This window comes from Carlito syrichta, unplaced genomic scaffold (assembly GCF_000164805.1).
Source record: "Carlito syrichta isolate Samal-C Ts95f unplaced genomic scaffold, Tarsius_syrichta-2.0.1 Scaffold310396, whole genome shotgun sequence".
NCBI classification, from domain to species: Eukaryota; Metazoa; Chordata; class Mammalia; order Primates; family Tarsiidae; genus Carlito; species Carlito syrichta.
The window spans coordinates 180144-190575 of NW_007254492.1; the positions used below are offsets into that span (position 1 = coordinate 180144).

At 54.5% G+C, this 10432-nt stretch overlaps 1 protein-coding gene across 1 annotated transcript in view; it reads left to right on the forward strand.

The window, feature by feature from the left end:
- Window positions 1–4544: 4544 nt before the first annotated feature.
- The window catches only part of VILL (villin like), a 12929-nt gene continuing 7041 nt past the window's right edge, over window positions 4545–10432 (forward strand). The window contains exons 1-9 of the mRNA XM_008068335.1: window positions 4545–4698; window positions 4868–4942; window positions 5205–5410; window positions 7141–7249; window positions 8350–8460; window positions 8744–8943; window positions 9311–9389; window positions 9487–9585; window positions 10165–10303. Coding sequence (XP_008066526.1) covers window positions 4630–4698; window positions 4868–4942; window positions 5205–5410; window positions 7141–7249; window positions 8350–8460; window positions 8744–8943; window positions 9311–9389; window positions 9487–9585; window positions 10165–10303 — 1087 coding nt within the window. The 5' untranslated portion in view covers window positions 4545–4629. The remainder of the gene's footprint in view (window positions 4699–4867; window positions 4943–5204; window positions 5411–7140; window positions 7250–8349; window positions 8461–8743; window positions 8944–9310; window positions 9390–9486; window positions 9586–10164; window positions 10304–10432) is intronic.

Here is a 10432-nt window from a genome sequence, read left to right on the forward strand (position 1 = left end):
GGTTCGGACCGCAGAGCCCACAGAACTGGGAGGCATTCGCAGCTCAACAGGTGAGAACGTTGATGGGGGCAGGGCGACTGTGGTGGGGCAGCCCAAGGGGAGAAAGGGACAGATTCCATATCTCTGTCACCCACCCCGTTCCAGCAGGCAGCACCCCTCTGCCCTTCCTGGAAATTGGGCAAAGTAGCCTAAGGCCTGGCCCTTCACAGGTACCCAAGGAGAAAGGAACCACGCACCTAGGGGAGAGAGAGGGGCCCGGAGGAGGGACGCTTGCGGAGGAGAGGGGTCACCAGGGACTGGAGAGGGCACTGGGAGAGAAGGAAGCAGTGCCTGGGGAGAGGGAAGGGGGATTGCCAGGGGAGGGAGAGGTTGGAGGAGGGGGGGATACCTGGGAAAGGAGGGGTGCCTGGGGACAGAGAGGGGAAGAAAAAGGAAGGGAGAACAAGGGGGAAGATGGAAATTCAAAGGGGAGAAGGGGGAGCCAGGAGGGGGAGGGGCGTGGTAAAGGGGGGCACCCGGTGGGCATGAGACAGAAGGGGAAGCCAGAGGAGAAAAGAACTGGGCATCTGAAAGAGAAAGGGGCCCTGAGTGGAGGGAAGGGGCCTCCAGGGAAGAGAATGGAATTTCTGGGTGGGGAGTGGACATGGGGTAGGAGGTTCCCCACTCAGGGAGGTGGTGAAAGGGAGTCCCCCCCCCTCACCCCAGGGAAGAGAGCAAGAGGTCTTGGGGAGTTGGAGAGGATGTCTGGGGAGGGAAGGACCCATGAAGGAGAAAGGGATTATCAGGAGGAAAGAAAGGTACTGGGGAGAGAGAGGACACCCACTGTTTTAGCATCCCTTCCCCAACCGCCCCAAGAGCCCAGTGAATGCAGGTGACACAGGGGTGGGCCTCAGGCTCTGGTTCCCAGCTAGAGGCTCTGGCTTGAGCTAGTATCAGCACACTCCCAGCCCCTGGGGATGACGCTTTCCCCTCCCGGTGAGATCAGCCAGGTCCCAATTTTCTTGGCTGCCAAGTTTGACTTTCCTGTCCCCCATGGGGCCCTGGGTGCCACTGCTCTGAAGCCGCCAGTAGTTCTGTCGTTCTGTCACTATGTCACACTGTTCCCTGAACTACATCTCGCCGATCCTGTCTGTCTGCCTCCTGGTCGCTGCCACTGGTCACTCTTTCTGCCTGTCACTCAGTGACCTACTGCAGCAGGGTCACCATTGCCTGTCACTGTGCTCACCACTCAGTGTCTCACACTTTTCTATTGCATGAGATCATGCTTCATGGCCACTGTGTCTGCCTGCCACTCGTGTTGCTGTCACAGCAACAGGCCATCGGCAGTTGCCACACTCCTAGGGGCAGGTGGAGTGCACAGGTGACTCCCAGGTACTCCATTCATTTTTACTCAGTCCAGCCCTGGCACAGCACGCTTTCTCATTCCACAACTGCTTACTGAGTGCCTGCTGGGCAGCAGGCAGCTGGTAGCCTGCGGTAAGCAAGGGAGCAAAACCCTGCCTGCAGGAATCTTCTGCTCTGGTGTGGGAGACCAAAGCCCACAGCGCGCGTGGTTTCCATAGGGTGTCAGAAGGGCTGCGTGCTGGGATGAACGCAGCTCCAACCCCACTGCTCGTTCTGTTCCACAACCTCCCCGCTTCCCCCACCTTTCCATGGCTGCCTGTTGGGTGTTGCCCATAGCGAGCTGTGAGCCAGGATCCCTGGACAAAAGAGCCAGAAATGCGAGCCACTCTCTGCTGCCTATTGTGCTGTGCCTCTGATTCTCACGCCGTATCTCTCCTCAGTCCTCCTGGTCAAGCAGGACCAGCAGAGCCTGGGGTGATCCTACTGTTGATGAGAGGCAGCTGTGTTGCCCAGACTGGTCTCAAACGCCTGAGCTCAAGTACACCTGTAGTCCCAGCTATTCAGGAGGCTGAAGCAGAAGGATCACCTGGGCCCAGGGTAGTGCTCCCTTATCGTGCCAATGCACTGCAGCCTGAGACCCCAACTCAAAAAAACAAAACAAAAAAACACAGCTGAAGTAGAGGGGGAGGGGAGAGGAGTTAACACCACACCAGGGCCACCATGAGTAAGAGGTTCAGAAAGAAGTGATTTGTGGGTCTACTGAGTAAAGCAGCAGCAAGAAGAGTAAGCTGCAGCTGGCAGGATTTAGTTTCGCTAGGAAGACTGCAAGAATGACCGAGCCTCACACACAGGTTTCTGAAGAAGTGGTGCAGGAGCATGAACGACCTACATGTAATAAAACCCACAGAACTGAGAGCTCCTGCCTTCCCCCCAGACACCTCTCATTCCATGTCACTCGCTTTCTGTCCTCTCATTCTCTCCCTCCTCTGCACACTCAGAACCACAGAGCACAAACTTTGGCAAGTAAGCTAAATCGCCATCTGCAGAGACTGGCTGTGTGCTGAGCATGTGTGCAGAGCATGTGTGCACAGGGAGTCCAGCTCTGTTCCTGTGTCAGGTGTGCTTATGCCTGGTCTAGCCAACCCACTGGTATCAGCTGACTCTGCCTGCTGCAGAATCTGCCAGCCTTCAGGGACAGTGTGTATGTGTGTGGAGTCTGTCCTGGGTTTGCAGAACTTTTGTCTTGTCTATGGAGCCTGTTTCTGCCCTGAGCCTGTGTCTATTTTCAGAGACTAAGTCTCTTTAAATAGTCTCTCTCTACTTCCCTGTGCATGAGACTTGCTTTCATTGCACAAGCTGCCCTGCACGCAGAGCCTGCCAGTGTCTACAGAGCTTGTCTGGTGACTTTGTCTGGGATACCTCTCTCTGCCTAAAGAAATTGTTCCTGTTTGCAAAGCTTTGTCTGTTTGCAGTACCTGTCAGCAGAACCTGTTTCCTTTGCAGTAAGTGTCTCTGTCTTTAGACTACATCCCCGATGGCAGAGCCTTTTGCTATTCGGAGACAGGTTCTGTCTGAAGTGCCTGTGCCCTATGTGTAGCATCAACAGTCTGTCTGGACTTCCCAAGTATAGACTGCATCTGTTTGCAGAAGTTTGTTCTTATAAAGCGTTTAACACTGTCAGGGGTAGGGATGTCTGTCTGGGAGCACCTTTGTCCTCCTACAGAACACATTCCTGTTTGCAGAGCCTGTGCCTGCCTGCATACACTAGTCCTATTTCCATGTGGACCTCTTAGCAGATCCTGTCCCTGTCTATAGAGCCTTTACCTGTTTGCAGAACTCAATCTCTATAAAGCCTGTCCCTGTTTGCAGAACCTGGAGCTCTCTACAGCAGCTGTCCCCAAACTTTTTGGCATCAGGGACCAATGTCGTGAAAGACAATTTCTCCACAGGTGGGGGTGGGGGATGGGAGTTGTGCAGTCAAACTCATAAGGAGCATATAACCTAGATCCCTTGCATGCACAGTTCACAATAGGGTTCACATTCCTATGAGAATCTAATGCACGGCTGATCTGAGAGGAGGCAGAACTCTGCTCACATGCTGCTCACCTCCTGTTGTCCACGGGCCCAGGGTTGGGTACTCTTGCTCTACAGAACCCAACTCTGTGTCAAAGTCTGGCCCATGTATGCAGCACCGGTGGTTGAACACAAAGCTGATTCCTCTGTCAGCTCATTTCAGCAGATCCTATCCCTCTCAGGAGAAGCTGTAGCTGTTAACAGAACCTGCCTGTCTGCAGAAGAGAGGCTCATAAAAGCTCTCCATATCTGCAGTCTCTGTTTGTGCTGAGCCTGTGCCTTCTTCCAGAGCCTGAATCCCTTACAGAGCTCACAGTGGTTTAACCAATTGTTCCATTCCCTGGTATCACAGGATTTGAGTGTTTCTAGAGGTGATCCTACATAAAGAGACTGACCATGTCTAGAGAGCCTACTTGCCTGTTTCAAGAGCCTGCCTCTGTCTGGGAAGCATTTCTCTGGCTGAAAATGCTGTGCCTGTTTGTAGAGCCTTGCCTGTCTATGTTCCTATTCACATCTGTAGTCTGCTCCTTCTACAAAGAGTCCTTGTCTCAAGGGTCTGTCCCCATCCACATTTGTAGAGCCTTTCCCAGTCTGCAAAGATCCCCCATATCTGCAGAACCCTGACTGTTTGTAGAGCCCTTGTCAGTGTAACAATCTTTGCTTGTTAGCCCAGCCTATCTGAATTTCCCTGGGCAGAGTCTAGTCTGTTTGCCCAGACTGTCACTGCACACACACAAGGTCCCTGGCTATAGAACTCATTTCCATTAGGAGTACCTGTGCCTGCTGCAACCCCTTCTTTGGTCTGAGGAAGCCGTCCCTGTTTGCAAAGCTTATGCCTGTTTGCAGAGCCTTTTTCTACATACATAGCCTGTGTCTGGCTGCAGAGCCTGTGTCTTTCCGCATAGCCTGTTTCTAACTCCTCGTCTGTTTGCAGAGGTTGTTGCTGTGTTCAAAACCTGGCCCTGCCCAGACAGATGAGGTCCCTGTTTGCAAAGCCTCTGTATGCTGGTCTGCAGTACCTGTCCTGGTTTGCTGACATTTGTGTGTTTACAGAGCCTTCCTAATGAAAGTCACAGTCTGTGATGAAGGTGCTTTTGAGCTATAGGTGGGGAGAGTTCTTGCATGGAGTACAGGTGGTTAGAGGGCTGGCCTCTAGCCTGAGAACTCTGGCTCTTGTTCCTTGTGTCCTCCCACATTCCTGCCTGGCCTAGGATGGTGGACATCAACAAGAGCCTCCCAGTCATCGAGCGCCACAGGGACCTCCACGTATGGATCATTGAGGTGAGAGGCATGACCAGACGGCAGAGTTGGTGACACAGAGGTGTGGGGTCTCCAACACTGGGCTTCTCCCACCCCCAACTTGGAGCTCCCCTTCTTGACCGCCCCCCCAGCAGGTGTCATGGGTTAGGGAGGGTCTCCTGAGTTGTCACTGCATACTCTATTCCCCCAGAACCTGAAGATGGCGCCAGTCCCTGAGAAGGCTTATGGGAACTTCTTTGAGGAACACTGCTATATCATCCTCCACGTGAGTCCCCCAGGCTGTAGTGCTGGGGAGGTTAGTGGGGCAGACATAAGCTCTGCCCCGGGAAGAGGCAAGTTGAGAGTCCAGAATCTCATCCCACAGGGGGGCAGCCCTTGAGGCTTCTTGGTCCTTTATGAGCTTCCTGGAATTTAGGGAAGCACCTGCCCCGCCTCTTCCTGTGGCCCTCAGTACACCCCCCCCCACCTCCTCTCCACTACGCCTCCGCCCTCTCTCCTCACCACACACCCAAACACCTGGGTCCTAGGTCCCCCAGAGCCTGAAGGCCACGCAGGGGACGTGCAGCGACCTGCACTACTGGGTCGGGCAGGAGGCTGGCACAGATGCGCAGGGTGCTGCGGGCGCCTTTGTGCAGCACCTACATGAAGCGCTGGGCTCCCAGACCGTGCAGCATCGCGAGGTGCAGGGCCACGAGTCCGACTGTTTCCGCAGCTACTTCCGACAAGGAGTTATGTGAGTGTGAGGGTGGGGGTGGGGGTGGGGGAGAGGTGGAGAGAAGAGGGGAGCAGAACAGTGAGGGCAGTGCCTGGGCTGGGGCAGCCTTGGAGTGACTCACTCTCTCTTCCAGGGGATGTGGGGGAAAGGTGGGGTAACCCCTTGATGAAGGCACTTACTGTACAATCACCCTCTAAAGTACCATACACTTCAGTGATTTTTAACACGTGTGCAGCTGCCGCCACAATCCTTTGTAGAACATTCTCATCACCCTAAACAGAAGTCCATACCTTTTAGCAGACACTTGCTGCTTTCTTCCAACATCTCCCCAGCCCTAGGTGACCATTCGTCTCCTTTCCATCCACATATTTGCATGTTCTGGACTTGTCCTGTAAATGGACTCATCCAAGTGGTCATTCCCAGTGGGCTTTTTTTCCTGCTTAGCTTGAGGTTTGCAAAGTTCATCCCTGTTGTGCAGTGGCCGCTCCCGGCCACTGCAGCCTCGACCTGCTGGGCTCCGGCGATCCTTCCGCCTCAGCCTTCCAAGTAGCCAGAACTACAGGCGTGCTGCCACGCCTGGTTGATTTTTGATTTATTGTAGAGATGAGGTCTCACCAAGTTGCCCAGGCGGGTCTCAAACCCATGGGCTCAGGCAATCCCCTCACCTCAACCTCCCAAAGCAGCCTTAGGCAACATAGTGAGACTTTATCTCCACAAAAAATTTAAAAATTAGCTGAGTGTGGTGGCGCATGCCTATAGTCCCAGCTACTTGGAAGGCGGAGGTGGAAGGATCGCCTGAGCCCAGGAGGTTGAGACAGCAGTGAGCTGTGATCATGGCAGTGCATTCCAGCCTGGACAACAGAGTGAGACTTCGACCCCCCAAAAACAAAAGTAAAAACCCGCAGACTGCCATGTGCTTGGATGAGTGCAGATGTGAGCAAATGCAGGTATGCACATATGTGGGGGATACCCACGTGCCTGTCTAGCACATGCATTTGAGTCTATGTGAACACATGTTTATACAAAAACATGGGTACACACATGGGGTATGCATGTGCATTTGTTTATCTGTGTGTAGTGATGTGGACACATGTATATACATGCACATGTGTATACATGTTGGTATCTGTTTATCCATGTAAACCTAGTTGTAAGTACATGGAAGTGGACAACAGCATATGTGTGTGAAGGTGGATGTGAATACTCATGTATGCCCATCTATAAGTGGACACATGGGGCGGTGTGTGGTTCTGTGTGTGCATGTGATCATGTATCTACTATATGTATTAGGGTCAACTGTATGAAATGGAGATGTCTTAAATTCCTGGCTTCAAGCATTCCTCCTCCCTCGACCTCCCAAAACATCAGGATTACAAGTGTGAGCCACCACACCTGGCTCAGTCTGTGTTCTTTTTTTTTTTTTTTTGAGTTGGAGTCTCACTCTGTCACCCAGACTGGAGTGCAGTGGCCGCTCCTAGTCACCACAGCCTCGACCTGCTGGGCTCCGACGATCCTTCTGCCTCAGCCTTCCAAGTAGCTGGAACTACAGGCATGCGCTATCATGCCCAGCTAATTTTTTTTTAAATTTATTGTGGAGATGAGGTCTCGCCAAGTTGCCCAGGCGGGTCTCGAACCCACAGGCTCAGGCAATCCACTCACCTCAGCCTCCCAAAGGCACGGGATTACAGGCTGAGCCACTGAGCCCAGCTCAGTCTGTGTTCTTACAAGAAATCTCATTCCCTCCTCAGATACAGGAAAGGAGGCCTAGCCTCTGACCTCAAGCACGTGGAAACCAACATGTACAACATCCAGCGGCTGCTGCACATCAAAGGGAGGAAGCATATGTCTGCCACCGAGGTGAGAGGCTGCCAGGGGGAGCCTCTTGACCTCTGAACTCAGCTCAGACTGGGTATACTGAGGCACAAGGAGGTGTGGGAATTGGCAGGTTTAGAGGACGAGGTGCTATCAGCATTCCCAAATGGCCTATTTTGAGTGAGGAGAACAGAGAGGGCACCATGCTTCTAGCCCCATGCTGCCACTGCTCCCTGCACCTTTGTTTCCTCATCTGTCTCAGGGGTACATTAAGAACTTGGGCCAATATGGCAGATGAGATGGTACACATGAGTTGTCCTTGTAAGCAGCACAGTGGGAGGTAGCACGATTTGGGAAGAGAGTGCATAGCTTCATCCTCTCTCATTCACACAGTGATTGTCACCCAGATGCACACATGCTGTCTCCCATGGTTACCCCTGGGGGCCTCTCTAGTCCATAAAGTGCCCTTGTGCAAATTAGAACATAGTTCCCCTTTCTCCCATCTGTCAGGAAATTCAAGGAAAACATGGATCATGTTAGAACAAGACATTTTGCTGCTATCTGGCTGGAGTTTGGTGTAATGAACATTCAGGCGCAACAGCATCTACCATGTGAATGGTGACCCTTGAGTTGTGCATGTTACCTGTGACATACAGTCCAGGCTCAACATTGTCACCCACAGACTTGGTGACCATACATCCCTGGTCATGCAGGGATACCATGCTGCCCCAGGTTTTGCCTATTATCCTGGCATAATTATTTACTCTTGAAAGTGTCTCAGTTTGGATGATAACTGTCCTTATCCATAGGTATGCACTGTCCCCTGTCCACGGGCACACACACTGTCACCATGAGCACACACACTCATGCACATTTGATGTGCCCCCACAGACATACACGTACACAAGCACACAGTTATAAACAAGTACACCCCACTTGAACATAGGCACAGCTACAGACATGCTGAGTGAGAAGTGCCACGTCCACCCCATGAAACGCATCACTGCCTATGGCCACACATGCCTCCACACACCCCACCGCCCACAGCTTCATGCACAGTGACATGTCCCAGCTGTGCTTCCCTCCAGCTGGGTGCTGGTGGTATGACACCCCATTTCCCTCACGGCCCCTCCTGGCTCTGGCAGGTGGAGCTCTCCTGGAACAGCTTTAATAAGGATGACATCTTCCTGCTGGACCTAGGCAAGGTGATGATCCAGTGGAATGGCCCCAAGACTGGCATTTCCGAGAAGTCTCGGGTCAGTGTCTGCCCAAGGAACTGGGGGCTACAGGGCTTGGGGGGCATGGTCCCTCAGGTGTCCATCCTCCAGCCACTCTGAGAGGTGGGCTTACCCCGACTCCACCACCCAAGAAGCACCTGATAGGTACAAGCTGAGTTCAGACCCTGCACTGCTGATGTTCCCTTAGATGCTAGGATGAGGGAACACCGGCATTCCCCGTCCCCCGCCCCAGCCTCCGGGATCTAAGCAGTGACAGGAAGGATCTGGGCTGGTGAAGCTCTGACTACCAGGTCTCCTGCAGGGTCTGGCCCTGACCTGCAGCATTCGGGACAGGGAACGTGGTGGACGTGCTCAGATTGGTGTGGTGGATGATGAGGTCAAAGCCACCGACCTCATGCAGACCATGGAGGCTGTGCTGGGCCGCAGAGTGGGCAACCTGCGTGCCGCCACACCCAGCAAGAGTATTAACCAGCTGCAGAAGGCCAACGTTCGCCTCTACCAGTGAGCAGACTTGGGGATGGGCGGGGAGGGTGGACAGTCCAGGACTGCATGTCTGTCATCACTGCAATAACACAGTCTCTAGAAAACCCTCTAGAAAAGACAAGAGGGTTTCTGGACAGGCCCTGCGGACCTTGGGCCCAGCCTGTACTCTCACATGGTGTGTGGCTGTTGCTGCAAAACTTACGGTACAGACAGGGACAGAGCCTTGCAAGGGTCGGGAAGCTGCCTGACACTCCACAGCAAGGTTGCAGTAAAGCTAGGACCACAACTCCGGGCTCCAGCCCCCGTGTTTTCTGTCTCTGGTGGGAGGAAGTGGGAGGTGCTACAAAGGGCTGGGCTGGCCACACCTGGCTGCCTGTCCCTTCAGTGTCTATGAGAAGGGCCAGGACTTGGTGGTCCAGGAATTGGCAACCCGCCCACTGACTCAGGACCTTCTGCAGGAGGAGGTGAGAATGGCCTGACCCCAGCCACCCCTACCTGTCCCTACCCCACAACCCAGCCCAGTCTGGACCACCTAATAACCATCCCTACCCTTGCTTCCAGAACTGCTACCTCCTTGACCAGGGTGGCTTCAAGATCTATGTGTGGCAGGGACACATGTCCAGCCTCCAGGAGAGAGAGGCTTCCTTCAGCAGGGCGGTGGTGAGGCCCTGGGGCCCTGTCTGAGAGGGACATAGCACTAATCAGGGAGCAGCCCTGTCTTCCATCTGGCTGGGGAGGCAGCCTTGCCCTGGGGTCTCAGGAAGGACAGGGCCCTACCCTGGAGTTTGAGTTAGGAAACATCCACATCCTGGCACCTCAAAAGGGAGGGAGGTCTATCCTGAGGTCAGAAAGGTGGATACACCCTGCCCTGAGAGTGAAGAAAACATGAGTAAAAGGGGGACGTGACCGGCCTTCAGGTCGGAGGGCCTACTGCACTGGGCACCCCCTCCTTTCTGGCGGTGGGGGGTGTGAAAGAGGCGGGGCACTGCCTGAGGTGGTCCCTGAGGGTTGTCTCTGCCAGCCCTTCCCAAGGCCCAGACCAAAGGGACCCTGTCTGTCCTCAGGGACCTCAGAAAAGTCAGTAGTGAGAGAACCAGTTCGTTAAGTGGGTCATGAGCTCTGTTAATGAAGGCTTATAAGAACTCCGCTGTCCCTGCGGGACCGTCTGAGCGGGAGGTCCCGGGGGGGAGCGGAGCCGTGGGCCGTCGCGTCGCAGGCCTCATGGAGCACTCGCTCCAGGGCTTCATCCAGGCCAAGGGCTACCCCACTCACACCAACGTGGAGGTGGTGAACGACGGCGCCGAGTCGGCCTCGTTCCTGCAGCTCTTCCGGACGTGGTCTAAGGAGCCGGGCAGGCACCGGCGGCTGGGCGGGATGGGTGAGTAGGCGGGGCGCGACCGGCAGGGGCGGGGCCTGGCGGGAGGGGGCGGGGCCTGGCGGGAACGGGCGGCTCGGCGGGATGGGTGCGCGGGCGGGGCGGGGCCTGGCTGGACGGGGCGTGGCATGC